Source organism: Genypterus blacodes, unplaced genomic scaffold, assembly GCF_046128005.1.
Source record: "Genypterus blacodes isolate CSIRO-AG114 ecotype Tasmania unplaced genomic scaffold, CSIRO-AGI_Gbla_v1 ptg000028l_1, whole genome shotgun sequence".
Lineage (NCBI taxonomy): Eukaryota > Metazoa > Chordata > Actinopteri > Ophidiiformes > Ophidiidae > Genypterus > Genypterus blacodes.
In genome coordinates this window covers 2,759,191-2,774,947 of record NW_027466841.1, presented here as the reverse complement: position 1 = coordinate 2,774,947, position 15,757 = coordinate 2,759,191, and the positions used below count along the sequence as shown (strand labels likewise).

Below are 15,757 nucleotides of genomic sequence, written 5' to 3'. Positions count from 1 at the left end.
GCCCGGGTAACACTCCACACAAACGCTTCTTTCTCTCTATCTGGAGGACTTGCGAGATTTATGGACGGTCTTACGGACGCAGTCGAAGCCGAAGAGCAAAACTGGAGGTCCTGTGTTCTCCCTTTGTTCCTCACTTCACTTCAGTAGAGAAGATGCTGACCCTTGTGTCTCTCCTCCTCCTCCTCTTCCTCTGCTCCTTCAGTCTCTTCCCCTCCCCCTTCTCTCTCTCTGATCCTATAAAGGTGACATCCTAAAGTCCCAGTCTGCCTGCACGTGTTGCTCTCAATGATCTCTTCTTGAATGTCTAACAATCCAAATCATAGACAGACAGACTTTACCTTTCACACCGTCTATATTATCTGATTACCACCAGGTGATGTCATACTGTACTGCTCAGTGTATCGTAGCCGCGCACTAGGTTGGATGGGGATAAATACAGTCCAGCCCTCACTGTCCTTCAAGACACCAATAGCTGTTGTTATTCAAACGTGATGATGAAGGATTAGCTCCCACATGGCACATGGCACATGTATGTTGGGACATGCACTGTACTTAATGGATGTGTTGTGTGATCAAGGGCATGTGGGCTAAGTGAGCCGTATTGAGGGAGGGGGAGATTTCTCGCCTCCAAGAGGTTTAGCACCGACTAATTAAATGAGAAAGTGTTTGCTTTGTGCGGCCGGAGGTAAACCTGTTTACATTGACTAAAGGTAATGAACACGGTATAGTGGGATTTCGAAAGGTGCTTTCAGGCTCGCTTTAGATAGATTTAATTTCATTACGGGAAGACAATTAATAGTTCTACCTCGTGAATTTAATCTCAAGGAAAATGTAGAGCTTTCTGCTGTTAAAAGTGAAGTTATGTGCCAGGAGAAAATTCAAGTTTCAAAACATTGCAGCATTAAAACAGGCAGCAGACCGGAGCATTGTGTATCGTCCACATTTTTGAGGTTGAAATTTTATGAGGTTGAGGTGCGAGGCTCTCAGCCAATCAGCTTTAACTTGCTTCCACTCTGACAAGACACAATACACACACATGGGGAAGGCTGAAAAATCTTTAAAATATGATTTCTGGAAGCAATCCCTGTAATTAAACACGCCTCACAAACGAAACACAAAGAAAACAAAAGAATGAATAAAAGCGAACAAATAAGGATTTTACTCTTAGTGTAGTTATTTGCTAACTCAACAATGTAATCGAACAAGACTAGAGTGATACATTTTGTTTAATTGATTTTTAAATTGAATTCTTTTAAATCGACACAAAAGAATCCATATCGGTTTCTGAAGTAGTTTCACTTTAATTTCATATTCATTTCTCCACACAGTCTCGATGCTACGACCTCATGGCTTCATCTCAGTATTCTTCAACGTGACTTGCGGGGATCAAACCAAAATAGAATCTTTTCCAGGATCATTCTCTCGCCTGCTGTGTCCCTTTTGTCTTCACTTGGGTGATGAAGGAGAAATCGTGCTTATTTTAAGACCGCATCTTCTTCATCTTAGTAGGATAACACCCATGAGGTCATCAGATAAACGTCACCCTCTGTTTTGTTCAACAATACAGTCTAACAGCGATTGTTCTTTTTACTGCTGACCGCTTATCGACCCTTTAGAAACACAGAAAGAAAAGTTCCACTGTCTGCATTTTGCATTTTTTTCAGGAAAGAATTTGGATTCACTCGGCTTAAGCCTTGACAGAGCTCCCTATCATGCCCTCGGGAGGAACTTTCTCTAGGTAAGGACAGTAACGATCCCTTTCATATCCCTTCCATGTGCCCAGTGCTAGAGCCCCACTCAGCTAACAGTCTGGGAACCTGGAAGTCCCATTTATCATCACTTTTCCCGAGTTTAAAGCAATCGTTTATATTTTAGACTCAGGATTCAGAGGTTAAAAATGTTCTATGAAGACGCATAGCTGCTAATTTGCAGATTGAACACTCCTAAAACTGTGGGCATGTACGTCCTTAATGTTAAGGCTCCTGGTTTTTGGTGTTAGAGTAAATCACTAAGTGCCTTCAAACTAAATGAAACCCAATTGGTGCTACAGATTCAACACGTCCAAAACACACACACACACACACACACACACACACACACACACACACACACACACACACACACACACACACACACACACACACACACACACACACACACACACACACACACACACACACACACACACACACACACACACACACACACACACACACACACACACACGCGCGCACACACACACACACAGCTCTCTCTGCTCTAGTAAATCATATAAACTTAACATTAGGCAATCAGCATGAAGATTCAATTGGATCTAATCAATCGTATTGAATTTGATTAGGCTCTCACTGCTTTTTGGCTTCTCCTAAAGTGGAAATAGGTTAATGATAATAGTAGAAAAGAAAAGGGTGTCCATCAGCCTTTCCCTCACGTCTATAAGCATTGATCCACTCGGCTCTGCGTCAGCTCGAATTAATGCAAGTTGGGCCTTAATCCTCCAGTCTTCTTATAGCTGAGGTGCTTTGTTTACCTGCAGGTTCTGCATAAAATGGGCGATAGGACGTTTCTTATTATCTTAATAAAATAAAATAAACCCTCAACAACGAGCCACAAAGGCATTTCCTCCTTTTTCTGTTACATTTCCATAAATGTAGTGTTTTTCATCCTCCACTGGTGACTCAGTTTAACAATATATAAATACACCTAGAGGGCCTATATGACCTTTCTGCCTGACTTTCATATTAATAAAGGAGCTGTAAAGGGACTTCTAGTAAATAACTGGACGGTTTGCTGGCTGCTGTTTATATGCTGCCTCAATTACTTTGACTTCACTTGATTTTAGAGGAAAGTTTATTCTTCTACATTTATCTTATTGTTGTGAGATTTATCAACAATTCAAAAGCGAATTTTTTATCCAAGAGGACAACGCAGTGAAAATGTTTAATCTGATTCTTCTCAATCACCATATTGTCAAGATTTATAGAACGCTTACCCATGACTTTACTGCTGATCATAAATAAGTGAGTCTGCGTATTGAATCTTTGTTCTTTACTGTTATACACATGCTGCTATACACAAGAGGAAAGACAGGTATTGATTTTACAGAGAGCCACGAACCACCTAATGTGGACAGTCCTGGATACCAGGTCAATAGTGGTCAGAAAAGCAACAGGAAGGCACAGTGTCGAGTTGAAATGGCACATAAGAGGAAGAGGAGGAGGAAGGAGGGGGAGACGAAATAAGCACATCATTAAAAAGCAGCGAGAGGTTTAACACATGCAATGGAATACAAATGTAAAGTTTGCGTCTAATGAAGTGGACGTGTTCCTTCCAAATCCAATTTACAGGGTTAGGGAATCTCACTTCAACCTTAAAGACGTCTGAGATTATAAATGTAGAAGTGATACATCAACAAACGTGTGTGGTTCAATATTGCTCCATAACAAGATTTTTTTTTTTCTTCTTCTTTTCAGTAGCATGAAGTTTGTAATAGAAAAACAAGCTTTATACATCAGCATCAAAATTCCTGTCTATGGTTGTTTATTGTAGCATTGATAAGAACATTAACGCTCTATGCAACAAGCAGCCATATCAATAGAAGGCACAGAGATCTATATGCATGAGGCTACACATACGGGAGGGGGCGGGGGCAAGAGAGAGACTCCTCCCCCTTCTAAGCAGACGCCGGCATTGCCACGGAAACGAGATCTGCCACGAGAACGGCAAGCGCGCTTATAGATCAGCCCGCTTGTTTGCAGGCTTCAGCTATTTTTGAGTTCAGCTGTTTGGGATGTAAAATCTGAAATGATGCGCATGAATCTGAATCTAGTGCCGCTCATTGAATATGAGATCAATTTGTTTCTCTCCTACACATTATGCAAGTATACAATTTTTGCAAGTTAACTACACATGGTTCTAGTTGTTACACATGGATATCACACCGTTTAAAGTACAAAAAAGAAACATACAGGAAGAAGCAAAATGTTTAAGACCGTGACAACTCATCTCGTCATCAAACTCCTTAAAAAGGGAATGGATTATATTATGTGATTTTGTGCAAAAATCACTCGAAATGGTCACACAAATGCATAAGTAATGTTTTTTTAAAGTGTTGTTCGTAAAGTGTAGTGTCGAGCTCTCGTTATACTATTACTGCAAGTTCAGGTAAGTGTGCTTAAACGCACCACCGCATCGGGTAGTGAAACATCTCTGGACTCCACATTACGAGATCACAACTCAACACACACACACACACACACACACACACTTAACACGACTCAATCTGGATTTTTGTTTTTTTTTGTTAAGCACGGCAAGCATAAGGTAAGAAGATACCCGGGTGTTACTGCAGGAGTCCTTCAAATGTCATTAACGTGTCAGAGATGTCCTCTCCTGTCCTTTCAGGGTCCGATGCTTGCATGGATCACAGAAACAGAAGACTGGAGACTGAGGGTGGAAGGAGGTGAAGACTGAGGATGAGTGTGGTGAAGTGTAAAAGCTTAGGATGGGAGAGGGGGGGGTGCAGCTGGGCCAGAGTCAAGGGTTCAGATGCTCATCTTCCATGTGAAGGCTGCTTGAAGCACACAGGAGAGGCTGACTGGAGCAGTTTGTGCTCTGACTCTTCAGGCTTTCTGTCGACTCTGATGACCCTGCGATGAAGAAGAGGAAGAAGACGGCGCAGGTGAGCCACGTGGCTGCGGCGGTGACAATTCAGTGGGAGCGGTAAAGAGCTCGCACAAAGAGAGAAGCAGAGCAGAGAGGAAAGCCTTACATACCAGTTATTCCTCCATACCAATAGAGCAGGCATCAGGACCTAGAGCTGCCCAGAGAGAGGCGGAAGGAAGGGACAGGGCCACAGACAGGGAAGAGAGGAAGACAGTTAGGAAACACACAGAAGCCTCACAGGTTAGACGCAGAGCAGCGACATCACAGGCAGGGAATCTTGAACCACAAGAGAAGAGACGTCACGCCGGAATACCAGAACGAGAGATTTGACCCGGAGAAGTAACCAAACAGCCAACAGTTTGTAGATGACATCACCATCACATAAAGGAGAGTGACAGCAGCTCAACATGACTGAGAGGGTTGCATCATCAGAGCGTACAGAGATATGAATATCCTGATATATATGATATTATAAACACACTATGTCACATTATACATGTAGATCATTCAGTTTAGGAGGTTTGGTGACGAGGTGTTAGTGATTGGATGTAAACAGGAGCTTGATGGAGATTGGAATGTCCACTTACTGTTAGAATAAAAGGGCAAAAAAGGCATTGATTCTGGATGGAATGGAGAAATGAGAAATCAATGTATTTGTTGAAATATTTGTTTCATTTTCTACAATTTCCTGAACTAAAAAGGACCATAACTAAAAAGAGTTACCCACACATGATGGTAGTGATCGTAGCAATCATGCATGCAGAGGACACACACACACTCCTCCTAAAGACGTTTACACACCCGAATAAAACCATTTACAGTCGCACAATCCAGGTTTAATGGAGTTTCCATGACGCTGGACTGCAGTATATTTGTTATATTTAAAGTGCAAGCAAACGTTCTGACTGCCAGGAACAAAGAACATGTCAGACTAACGGGAGGAGGAAAGAAATGAGAGGAAAGCAAACGTGAGGCGATGCAGCGGAGTTCCTCACCTGGCAGAGAGAGGTCGCCTGGCGGGTCGCTCTCCGTTTTGGTCAAGCTGCTGTGCTCGCTGCTGCAATCCTGCAGGATGTCTGCTCCGGCGTGCATCCTGTCCTCTGGATCACCCGGGTGGACAAGAAAAGACGATGTCACCCAATCAGAACCCTCGAAAGGCAACAGAGCTTTACTCTTCCAACTGAGGTAAGAAAGAACAAGACAACTCACCGTCATCTGGAGACAGCGACTCTGCCACGTCCTCGGTCGCCGTGGCCTGAGGGTGAGACAGATGTTAAAGCTACGGCAGAGGCAGAGGTCAAAGGTCATGGTTAAGGCGGTGATGTGGTGAAGCTTTACCTCTGTGGGGGCGGGGCTACTTGACAGCAGTGTGTGCGGCTGAGCGTCGGACATCTCGGACAGTTTCTCCTCATCTTCCTCCTGGATGGGAGAGGACGGAGACCTGAGGGTGCTGAGACAGCGGGAAGGGAGGAGAGGTTTGATTGATTAACGTTTGTCAGTGATTTGATCGTGTCGGTTGATCTGTTCAATGATTTGTGAATCGAGCAGCACAGACAGTTTAGCTCCAAAGTACAGAGAGACAGAACCCCGCCCATGTCTTCATGTTCCTGCCTTCGCCCCGACACACCCAAGAGCCTGAGGATTACCTGTCCGGTGATTTGCTGACTTTGCCTTTCTGCAGGCCGCTGTCGCTTAAATGCTCCGGGGAGCCGAGCTGTCTGCCGTCTCCGCCCACGCCCCCGGAGAAGTTGATGTCATCGTAGAGAGGAGCAGACGGGATGGCAGGAGACACTGAGCGCAGCCCGTTCAGAGCCTCCAACAGCGAGATGGGTTCAAAACCCGGAGGAACCGAGTCCGTGCCCTGCAGAGAGACGAAATGGATGTAGATGCATTTGTTGCGTGTAATTAAAATCATAATATTCAGAAAAGCTGGAGCTGTGTGATTTATTTGTTGGATTAATTTGTTGAGTGGGTCATTTACAAAATGTGTGTCACTTGCATGGAGCTCCTTAATGGAAACCTACCGAGTGCTCGTCGTGTTCCATAGTCTGAGCCAGAACCGGGCTGAAGGAGACGGGGGAAAGAGCGCCGGGCTTTTTCCTCACAGCTCGGATCTGCAGCAAAGCTCTGAAAGCTGGACAGAGAGAGACCAGAGAGTTAAGTTCTAACCTACTACACAGCTTTAATATAAAAGAACGCAACGCTTCTTACGTAGTCTGCAGATGGGACAGTTGTTGGCTTGGTAACGCAAAGTGTCTGCGCAGGAGTTGCAGAGGCACAGATGTCTGCAGGGCAGGATGAGTGTGTCCCGAAGGTCCGACAGACACACCACACACTCGTTGCTGTTGTCGCTGTTCTCGTCATCTGACGGCTGAAAGAGGGAGACACAGGGAGACACACACACACACACGATAAGCAGAAGTTTGACAGAATTGCTACACAACGCTGGATTAATATTTATTATTTATTAACCTTTGTTTCTTGGTTGTTTTTGTTCTCGATTCCATAGATCTCCTGCAGTAAGTAGCTGACACGATCCACCTGTAAAAACGAAGAAACACTCGTTTCTAAATGACCAGGCGTACTGATGAGGAGGAAGAAGACGTTCCTGACCTCTAATTTGCAGACGTGAATGGAAACAGCTTCTAGCATTTTGTAAACAGTGAAAAAAGAGTAAAGAAGGAAAAGGCGACATACGATTTGCTTCTGCTTCAGAGGCTTCACTGAGAAACTGCCGTCAACGTGCTGCGGGTAAGAACAAATGTTTCAGTGCAATACCAACATCTGGCTGTGAAGTTGAAGGATGTTTATTCCTTAAGTATACGTACTCTTTCAAACGCTGCCAAAAGTACGTGAGCGTGTCCGAGGCAATCTGGAAGAAGAAGGAGGAAGAAAGAAGAAGAAGGAAGAAGAAGGAAGAAGTCACCTTTAGTAATTTTTAACCCAATGTGACTTTCAGCCTTCAATTGCAATTAAAAGTAAACAACCTACCATCTCCCTCATCAACCACAGCTTGGATAACCATGGGGAATACTCCTCGGTCCAGGTCAAAGTTCAACTGTAAAGGAAAATAAACATGTTAATATTTAACGATGCACAGTTATAAACCGAGGCCGACTGTGGTTTGGAGTGCGTCTGAGGACATTGAGACTGAAGGAGACGTTTCAGACACTCACGTCTTCCTCTTTCCATTCACAGAAGTCGATTTTGAAAGACGGCATGGAGAACTGCTGGCTGACCCCCCGCTTGTAGTGGACGGTTTCAGAGACCATCCCTGGATCCTTTGGGCTGTACCTGCATGTGGGTCAGAGCGTGTGATCCGTGATTCATTCTTTCATCATTCAGTCTCATCTCAACACAGCAACTTCAACGTGTTCAACTAGTACTTTCATCTTCTAAGGGCCTTTTTCGCAGTATCCATGGTGACAGGTGGTTGCGAAGGAGCCACAGACAGTATCTCCCACGTGTCTATTCTAGTCGACGTGCTCAAAGGCTCAAATCTCAGCCCCCATCGAATACCATCAAGCCATAACATTAGCTTATCATAAAGAAATGTGAGACACCTGAGCTCAGATTCAAGTGTCTGAACACTGGGAGATTTCAGTTTTTCCCTTTGAATAAAAATTAATTTAATCCATTTTGGAATCAGGCTGAAAAGTGAAGCTGTCTGAATATTTTCCAAATGCACTGTAAGAACTGTAAGTACTGTAGAAATGAAATAAAAGCTTATTCATGTGTTTCTTACACTGCCATCCCATTGGAGAATTCCTCAAACGCTTGGCAGTACAGAGTGATGGCCACCCGAGCGTCTGCATCAAAGGTGAACTCCACGCCGTACTGAACTTTGGGTTTGGCTCCCTCCTCCAGCGGGGTGTCGGAGTCGTCTTTGTACCTACGACGCAGAACTTTTCTTAACTCCTCGCTTTACTTGTGCTACAGTTTGAAGTTGCAGGTACGCCATCAAAGCTCAGCCTCATTAGTCTTTTACCTGACTAGCCGCAGGGAGTCCTTCCTGATGTTGACGAGACTCCTCAGGGTTTTCACAGGCTCGTGGGGAGCAGGAGTCACGTACGGGAACTAAGGAATGAAGATAATATGAAGAATCTCATAAGGGGACAATTCCTTCAAAGCTGTGATGAATATAGAGCAGGGAGCAGTGGGATGAGGAGGGTTTTCACCTGCACTGGCCTATTTCCAAGGAAATTCAGGTCCATATTTTCTCCAAACAGGTATCCCTCTGGATGAGGGGTGTCGAATTTCTCTCCTCCCATGAAAAAGTGGCTGGCAAAGTAGTTCCCTGTGGGAGGAGAGGAAGAAGCACACAGGTTACATAAAAACAAAGTGACAACCTAACAGTCCCTGTAATTACACAGTTCCAGATGTTTGTTATGGATTTATAGCCATAATAGCCGAGTTTTACAGGATGATCGTCTTATCTAATGTGCTCATATGTCCTCCCTCTGCAAATTTATGTTAAATAATACAGGATAAATTTACTCCAGTGGCCACAAAATAACGGGACAGGAAAGTAAAACTGCACGGTGAGATTCTCTGTTTTAATATTTCACCTTTAAAAGTGTCTTTCAGGTTTTGAACAGTTGTTAAGACAAAATAAACAACCTGAAGATGTCACCTTGGGCTTTGTTAACTGAATTATAAACGCAAAATCATAAAGACATTAGTTATAAAAAGTGAAAGCTTAATCAATGAGGAAATAATCATTATTTACAGCCATACAGGTTTAAACTGATGCAATGTGAGTTTTAACCTGTGTTTCTTCAATATTCGTCTCTCTATGTTGGTATCAGTTGAGATATTATAAATATTATAGCACTTGATAACATAGACTGGATAAATAAATAGTGAACTGCTGCCACTCGTACAACAACACACACATTTCCTGATTGTTGTGTTGTCACAAAGTCTGAGGATTCCTTATTATGATCATAACAAAGTCTAGTATCGTATTTTAAATAAAAGACGTAAAAATGTGACTGGAAACTTCGAGTGGAACATGTATCAACTTTGTAACTTATTTCAAATATTTCGCGATTTATTTAGCAGCGCAGATAAACACAGAGCAGAAGAGGAACCTGAATCCACCCGCGACGCGTTCAGGTGCTTCTCTGAAACTATTCTCTCTAGGGTGATCGGTTACGTCACTGTTTACCAACCTGATTTTGGTGGGAATCGATAAGCCGAATTGGCCTGGATATCGATATCCTCAACACCAGCGATCCTGCGGCTCAGGATGGACCCCATCTTCTCCGCTCCGCCTAGCTAGCAGCGGGGGCAGCTAACGGTGCGTCAGAGGCTCCGATTACCACCAAACACACCGTCTACAGCGCACACCGACGCAGAGACGAATGGAGACGTCCGCTTCAAACACACGATTATGGTTAATATGACATTTTATGCATTCGCTTGGTCGTGTATCTCTCCAGAGCGAACAGGAAATCAAGAGACGGGCTGTTGTTTTGCCAAGGTTGTGCTACGTAACAAAGAATAAACGTGATTGGCTGTCTCCAAGCGAGTCCAGACATGTTGGGCGTTCGATCTGTCTCACTGCACCGCCCGGCAGAGAGAGCGGAGCCATTTCTCTTTTCATTTGGCCCAGTGTATTTTGGTACAGACCCGGAGTGATACATTACATTATTACACGGATGCTTTCTCGTTTTCTCGGTCTATTACCCTCTTTTTACTCGTTTTCTCGTTCGAGTGTTCTTGTTTCCCCTTTGTTTTGTTGTTGTCTTGTTCATATCGTTCTTTTTCTTCACGTCTTTTTCTCATTTTCTTGTTCACACACAAGCGGAAATGGGAGACCGGATGTAGTTTCGTTTCTAAATGTGGTGCGCTTACTTCGTCTAAATCAGGTTTCCGGGCCCAAATCGGTTAGCCACATCCGGTATTTCCGCGTTCACTTCCATAAACAAATGCTTTGCTTCTTCGGCGTTCACCCTCGTGTTCCAACTGAGAGCATGTAGTTATTATTTACAAAGTATTTAAGTATTTAAATAATGTAATTGCGGCTGAGGTCACCAACACGTGTCGGTTTCGCCCATCGGCTCTTCCGGTGTAATGTTATCTTAAGTGTCGTTAGCTTAGCAAACACGCTGTTTTCGTTCTATAACAGTGGAATATGGAGATCGACTCCCTTGATTTCCTGAACAGCCCTCCGGTGAAGACTGTCCGGTTTGGAGGCAATGTGGTGGAAACACTGGCTAAATATAATCGGGTTAGTACAAGAAACAAATGTTTACTTCGCTGTTGGCCAACTTTCACCGCACAACATAGAAACACCACAAACCAGCTTATTCAGAAAAACATGGAACCAGTTTGTGCATGATTTCCTGTTTAAATGTTATATTTTCTTTTTGAAGGGAGACTCTGGTGACTACGAGCTCCTTAAACACCAACTGGCCGATCCTGAGATTAAGGTACATGATATATGAGTTTTATTTTGGAATCCTGAATGTTTACAGTATATTAGAGGATGTCTTGACGTTCATTCTTTGTTTCTATTTCATTGTCTTTCCTGACAGGATGCTCAAATGATCAGCTGGCTACAAGAATTCCGTAGTTGTGTGAGTCTGCTCAGTAAAGACCATGAACAGCTGATCTACACTATTCTGGTGAGTATAGACAGTGGTGCAGATCATCTTCTTATGTGGGTTAGGTTTGGGGTTAGGGTTAGGTTAGGTAGGGTCTATAACACACTTCCCTTTCTCCCTTTCCTGTTGCTTTGTCCAGAGGGTCCCCTGGGTGGGACGGAGCCCTGCTGTGGTGGAGGAGTACCTGGCTTTCCTCAGTAACCTGGTTTCAGCTCAGACTGTCTACCTGTGTGCCTGTCTCAAGATGGTGGTCTCACACTTCACTCCCAGTAGGTTTCAATAACTGGCACCGCAATGATTTAATGGCTATAAGATGATGTCATTATTATTATAGTATTAGAGTTTTTGAGAAATGGCTGAAGGAATGTTGTGTGTTTCTCCCCAGAGAGAGTGACGATCTGCGAAGGAGGGGTGGATATATCTGATTCGGAGGATGAAGATGATGGTAGGTGTCGTGTGTGTGTGTGTCTCTCTCTCAGTCTCTCGTTTTGGAATAGATTGTTATTCTATTCTTTTTTGATTTGTTCAGACCTCCCCAGGAACTTTAACCAGAGCCACCAGGCCTTGCAGATCATCACAAGATATGTTCCATCGTAAGTCACTCACTTGTATACATATATGTTTATACCTTTTCTATTATAATGTGTTGTTTAGTAAAAGTTGTCATCTTTCAGCACCAGTCGCTTCCTGATGCCCATTCTACAGGAGAACTTCCCCTTTGTACAGAAATCCTCCAGAACCCTGGTGAGAAACCAATGAATACCTGCTCATGTGACCCTTAGGTGCTATAGAGTCACATTGGGTTTAGTTTGTTTTGTATTTTTTTAACCTCACTAGTTCTTGGGAGAAGTTGTGAATTGTGATCATGGATCCCTGTTCCCTGTATCATTAATCTGAAGTGTGAAGTGTTGTGGTGTGTGTGTGTTGCTCTCTACAGGAGTGTTATGTGCACAACCTGCTCAGGGTCACAGTCTACATGCCGTCCATCCGAAGAGACATACTGGGGGTCATCGTTGAGAAGATGCTCAAACTTGACGTGAGAGGTTTAGCTCCCTACCATAATCACCACACAGCTGTTCTCAACTCATAGCCATAAATCTGTGTCTCTCTTTAATGCTTCATTCTGATTCATCTATCGCAGCGTAATAAGTGTGAAAATCTGAACTAGAATGTGTGTAATCAGGTCGGTGCGTCGGGGTCGGAGATCGAGGAGGCAGAAGAACAAGCGGTGCACAGGAAAGATGAACCGAGCGAGGAAGGGCTCTTTCAAATGGTAAGGTGTGTGTGTGTGTGTGTGTGTGTGTGTGTGTGTGTGTGTGTGTGTGTGTGTGTGTGTGTGTGTGTGTGTGTGTGTGTGTGTGTGTGTGTGTGTGTGTGATGGTTTGCTGTCATCTTTGTTGTGTTTTTATTTTCTTCCAGCTTCATGCTCCAGTCCCAGGCAGGAATCACATGGTCTCTGTTTGTTGTGTTTGTCAGGATGAGGACGTGTCAGATTGTCCCACCTCCGGGGCAGACGTGATGATTCATCCTGTGGCCGAGCGGCTGGACACACTCATGGTTGTGCTGATGGCGTACATCAAGGACATCTGCCATGTCAACGGTAGACAAACAGTCCTATACACCAGCAACCCACATCTCAGGCCTTCAATCAAATCCAACAAAGTGTCACTAACCCTGTCTCATCTTCTTCTCTCTTCAGGCTCCTTCAATGTGGAAAAGACTAAGGACCTGTACAGAGATTTGCTGAATGTGTTTGACAAGTTCATTCTGCCAACACACGCTTCCTGTCACGTCCAGTACATCATGTTTTACCTCTGCAGCTTCAAACTGGTCAGTGGGCACAACAATGTCAATGTAATAAAAGGAAACAGCAGCGCCGCTACAAATGGTCGTGGCACAATCATAACATATCATATTTGGTAATTTTAGTGTATTTGGCAAGATGAATCTGGGCTCTATGTATGTATTTGCGTGTGTGTGAATATTGCAGGCCCTGGCAGAGGCATTCCTGGATCACCTGTGGAAGATCCTCCAGTGTCCGTCCCAGCCTGCCGTCCTCCGCCAGGCGGCTGCTGGATACCTGGGCAGCTTCCTGGCTCGGGCCAAATTCATCCCTGCGGTGTGAGTAACTCCACCTCAGCCTCCTCCGTTTCGCTCTTTCTACTAAAGCATGTGCGACGTTTCGACTGCAGACTATTGATCTAACGTGCTTACCCACCATCTTCCCTTTCTCCCTGCAGCACTGTGCGAGCCTGTCTGGACCTGTTGCTCCCGTGGATCCATCGCTACATCGACAGCCAGGACAGCAGCGTCAGACAGGCCTGCTGTGACATCAGCCTGCACGGGCCGTTCTACACGGCCTGCCAGGCAGCTTTCTACACACTCATCTTCAGACACAGAGCCATCCTGGAGGAGAACATGAAGAAAGGTGCGAAAGGAAGAAAGTGTTTAACATGAAATTGAGCTAATGTATTTTTAAAGCACATTTACTTTCTTTGCATCATGTGTAGGGAAACTTGGCTAAATTAAAAGTTAAAAGTGTCTTTGGGAATGATTTGTAGAATTGATATTCCTGTGTGTGTGTGCTTGTGTGTGTGTTTCAGGTCTAGAGTACATGCAGAACCTGAACCTGGAGCGTGTGGTGATGTGTCAGCTCAATCCCCTCAAAGTTTGCCTGCCATCGGTCACCAACATGTTTGCTGCCATCACCAGGTGCAGCGTCGCTCCCAGCACAAACATTTTGATGTGCAGCTCTCAGCTCCCTAAAGTTGTAGGAAACACTGTTGCTGTTGTTTGTGTCGCAGGAAATATCAGGTGGTGTTCTGCTATACCATCATCGAGAAGAATAACCGGCACGTGCTGCCCGTGGTCCGCAGCTCTACAGGGGGCGACTGTGTGACCACCAACACAAACCCTCTGGACAGCTTCTTTCCCTTTGATCCATACCTGCTGAAGAGGTACGGATCAAAGCCCGTAACTAGGCTTCCGTCTAAGTCACATCTTCCAGAGTACATGGAAAGTGCTTCAATGGCATGGTGATAGGGATTCAGCCTTGTTTGTGTGTGTGTGTGTGTAGGTCGGGTCGTCTGGTTGAACCTCTCTACCAAGTCTGGGAGGAAGTAGCAGACACAGAACTGCAGGTCACGAACACAGGGAAGCAGGTGAGATGATGCGTTCACTGACATGCTAATGAACCTTTAGTGGCGTTCAACACAGTCTCAAGTCTGTTATGAATGGATTTGTGTTTGTTATGCAGGTGTATATATATAGACATGTTTACATTCCAGTAAGTCCCTAAATGTTAGTTATGTGTGTTACTCTGTGTGCTTCAGGGATCGAGGCAGGATGAGGACGACTTCCTGTGTGGGGAGCAGCCGCAGACTGAGGGGATTGTGGGACTGACACCCAATTCTTACGACCCGAACCTCTGCAGCCCCAACAGTGTGGGTTCACCCCCGATTACCTTCCAGAGGGCTTTCTAGTCCCATATCAAGAACTGTGCTTTTGCAGATACAACTACAACAAATGGACACATACACACACACCCCTCTGCGTGTGTCAGGAACTGTGGACTGTGTTTTCTAGACGCATCAGGGGAGCAGACATCATGTTTGGTGAACTTGAATCAGAGTCTATCCTCTGTCACAGACACCAAATAACAGATTAAGGAGCTGCTAATCTGCTTCCACTTTATAAGTTCTTTTGTAACTTAAACGTAAACTGCAGACGTGCCCAAAGGTCTTAGCACCAATAATTACGAAACCCAAAATTTTCTCTGAAATAAGAGAAACTGACAAACGTAATTGGTATCCACCAGTCTATATTTCACATTAATAATAGCACTGACACTTTACCTTTAACATTTAAAATATATAAAACAAATGAAAAAAGTCTGGACAAACTTATTGGGACCCATAACCTCATATTTCTTTGCCCAGGTCATTTGTTTCATTATTTAAAATAATGTGATACGAAAAAAGTGTCAGTTCCATGAAATGTGAATGCCAATAACGTTAAACAGTTCCAACTTATTTCATAGTTATTTATTTTTATGGTTTTAATGGAACGTTACCAAAACATGTTGTCACATCTGTTCAAGAGTGCCTCTTGTGTTCAAAGTGCCGTTTACATGGAGCGTCTGAAACCAAACTGAGCTTGATAAGGACCGAATGTGAACTTGTAACATAACTGGTAACCTTTGGAAAACCAGAAAAGACATAATAAAAGAACAAATTGTTGATGAAATTGTTTTTCTAAGGTGAAGTGCTTTTGTAGCGATCAAAAGAGAAAAACATTCCACAAGCTAAATGGGCAGGACTGGAGTGACTAATCCGGAGAGGCACATGGCAGACGGCTTGCCCACTGACGGATCGGCCGCATGCTGCAGCCTCATGCTCGTGGAGCGGCCCACAGATGGAGCGGCCCATTGTTAGGGGGCCAAGAATGTCGGCGAAATGTAGTTCTTTGTTTCTTCTTCTTAT

At 44.2% G+C, this 15,757-nt stretch overlaps 2 protein-coding genes across 4 annotated transcripts; one reads left to right on the top strand and one right to left on the bottom strand.

Annotated features, from left to right (window-relative positions):
• Positions 1-3,033: 3,033 nt before the first annotated feature.
• mgrn1b (mahogunin, ring finger 1b) lies at positions 3,034-10,177 on the bottom strand. Of its 3 annotated transcripts, none has more exons than XM_076143939.1 (17): positions 9,840-10,177; positions 8,844-8,962; positions 8,654-8,742; positions 8,411-8,557; positions 7,842-7,959; positions 7,657-7,723; positions 7,494-7,537; positions 7,363-7,410; positions 7,138-7,206; positions 6,877-7,036; positions 6,690-6,799; positions 6,312-6,526; positions 6,004-6,115; positions 5,875-5,920; positions 5,661-5,765; positions 5,253-5,285; positions 3,034-4,649 (listed from the first exon to the last, which is right to left on the bottom strand). In XM_076143939.1, the coding sequence occupies exons 1-17, from the start codon at positions 9,925-9,927 to the stop codon at positions 4,537-4,539; spliced, it is 1,683 nt and encodes a 560-aa protein (XP_076000054.1). In that variant the 5' UTR covers positions 9,928-10,177; the 3' UTR covers positions 3,034-4,536. The 3 variants fall into 3 exon arrangements, with proteins under 3 accessions (XP_076000054.1, XP_076000056.1, XP_076000055.1); XM_076143941.1 differs by lacking the exon at positions 5,253-5,285 and adding an exon at positions 4,776-4,819; XM_076143940.1 differs by lacking the exon at positions 5,253-5,285.
• A 312-nt stretch (positions 10,178-10,489) lies between these two features.
• Positions 10,490-15,521, top strand: rrn3 (RRN3 homolog, RNA polymerase I transcription factor). The gene is made up of 17 exons (XM_076143938.1): positions 10,490-10,900; positions 11,046-11,102; positions 11,208-11,297; positions 11,416-11,545; positions 11,662-11,721; positions 11,806-11,869; positions 11,951-12,020; positions 12,214-12,312; positions 12,460-12,549; positions 12,753-12,876; positions 12,976-13,106; positions 13,267-13,397; positions 13,517-13,704; positions 13,880-13,988; positions 14,081-14,233; positions 14,353-14,437; positions 14,609-15,521. The coding sequence occupies exons 1-17, from the start codon at positions 10,805-10,807 to the stop codon at positions 14,756-14,758; spliced, it is 1,827 nt and encodes a 608-aa protein (XP_076000053.1). The 5' UTR covers positions 10,490-10,804; the 3' UTR covers positions 14,759-15,521.
• Positions 15,522-15,757: the final 236 nt, after the last annotated feature.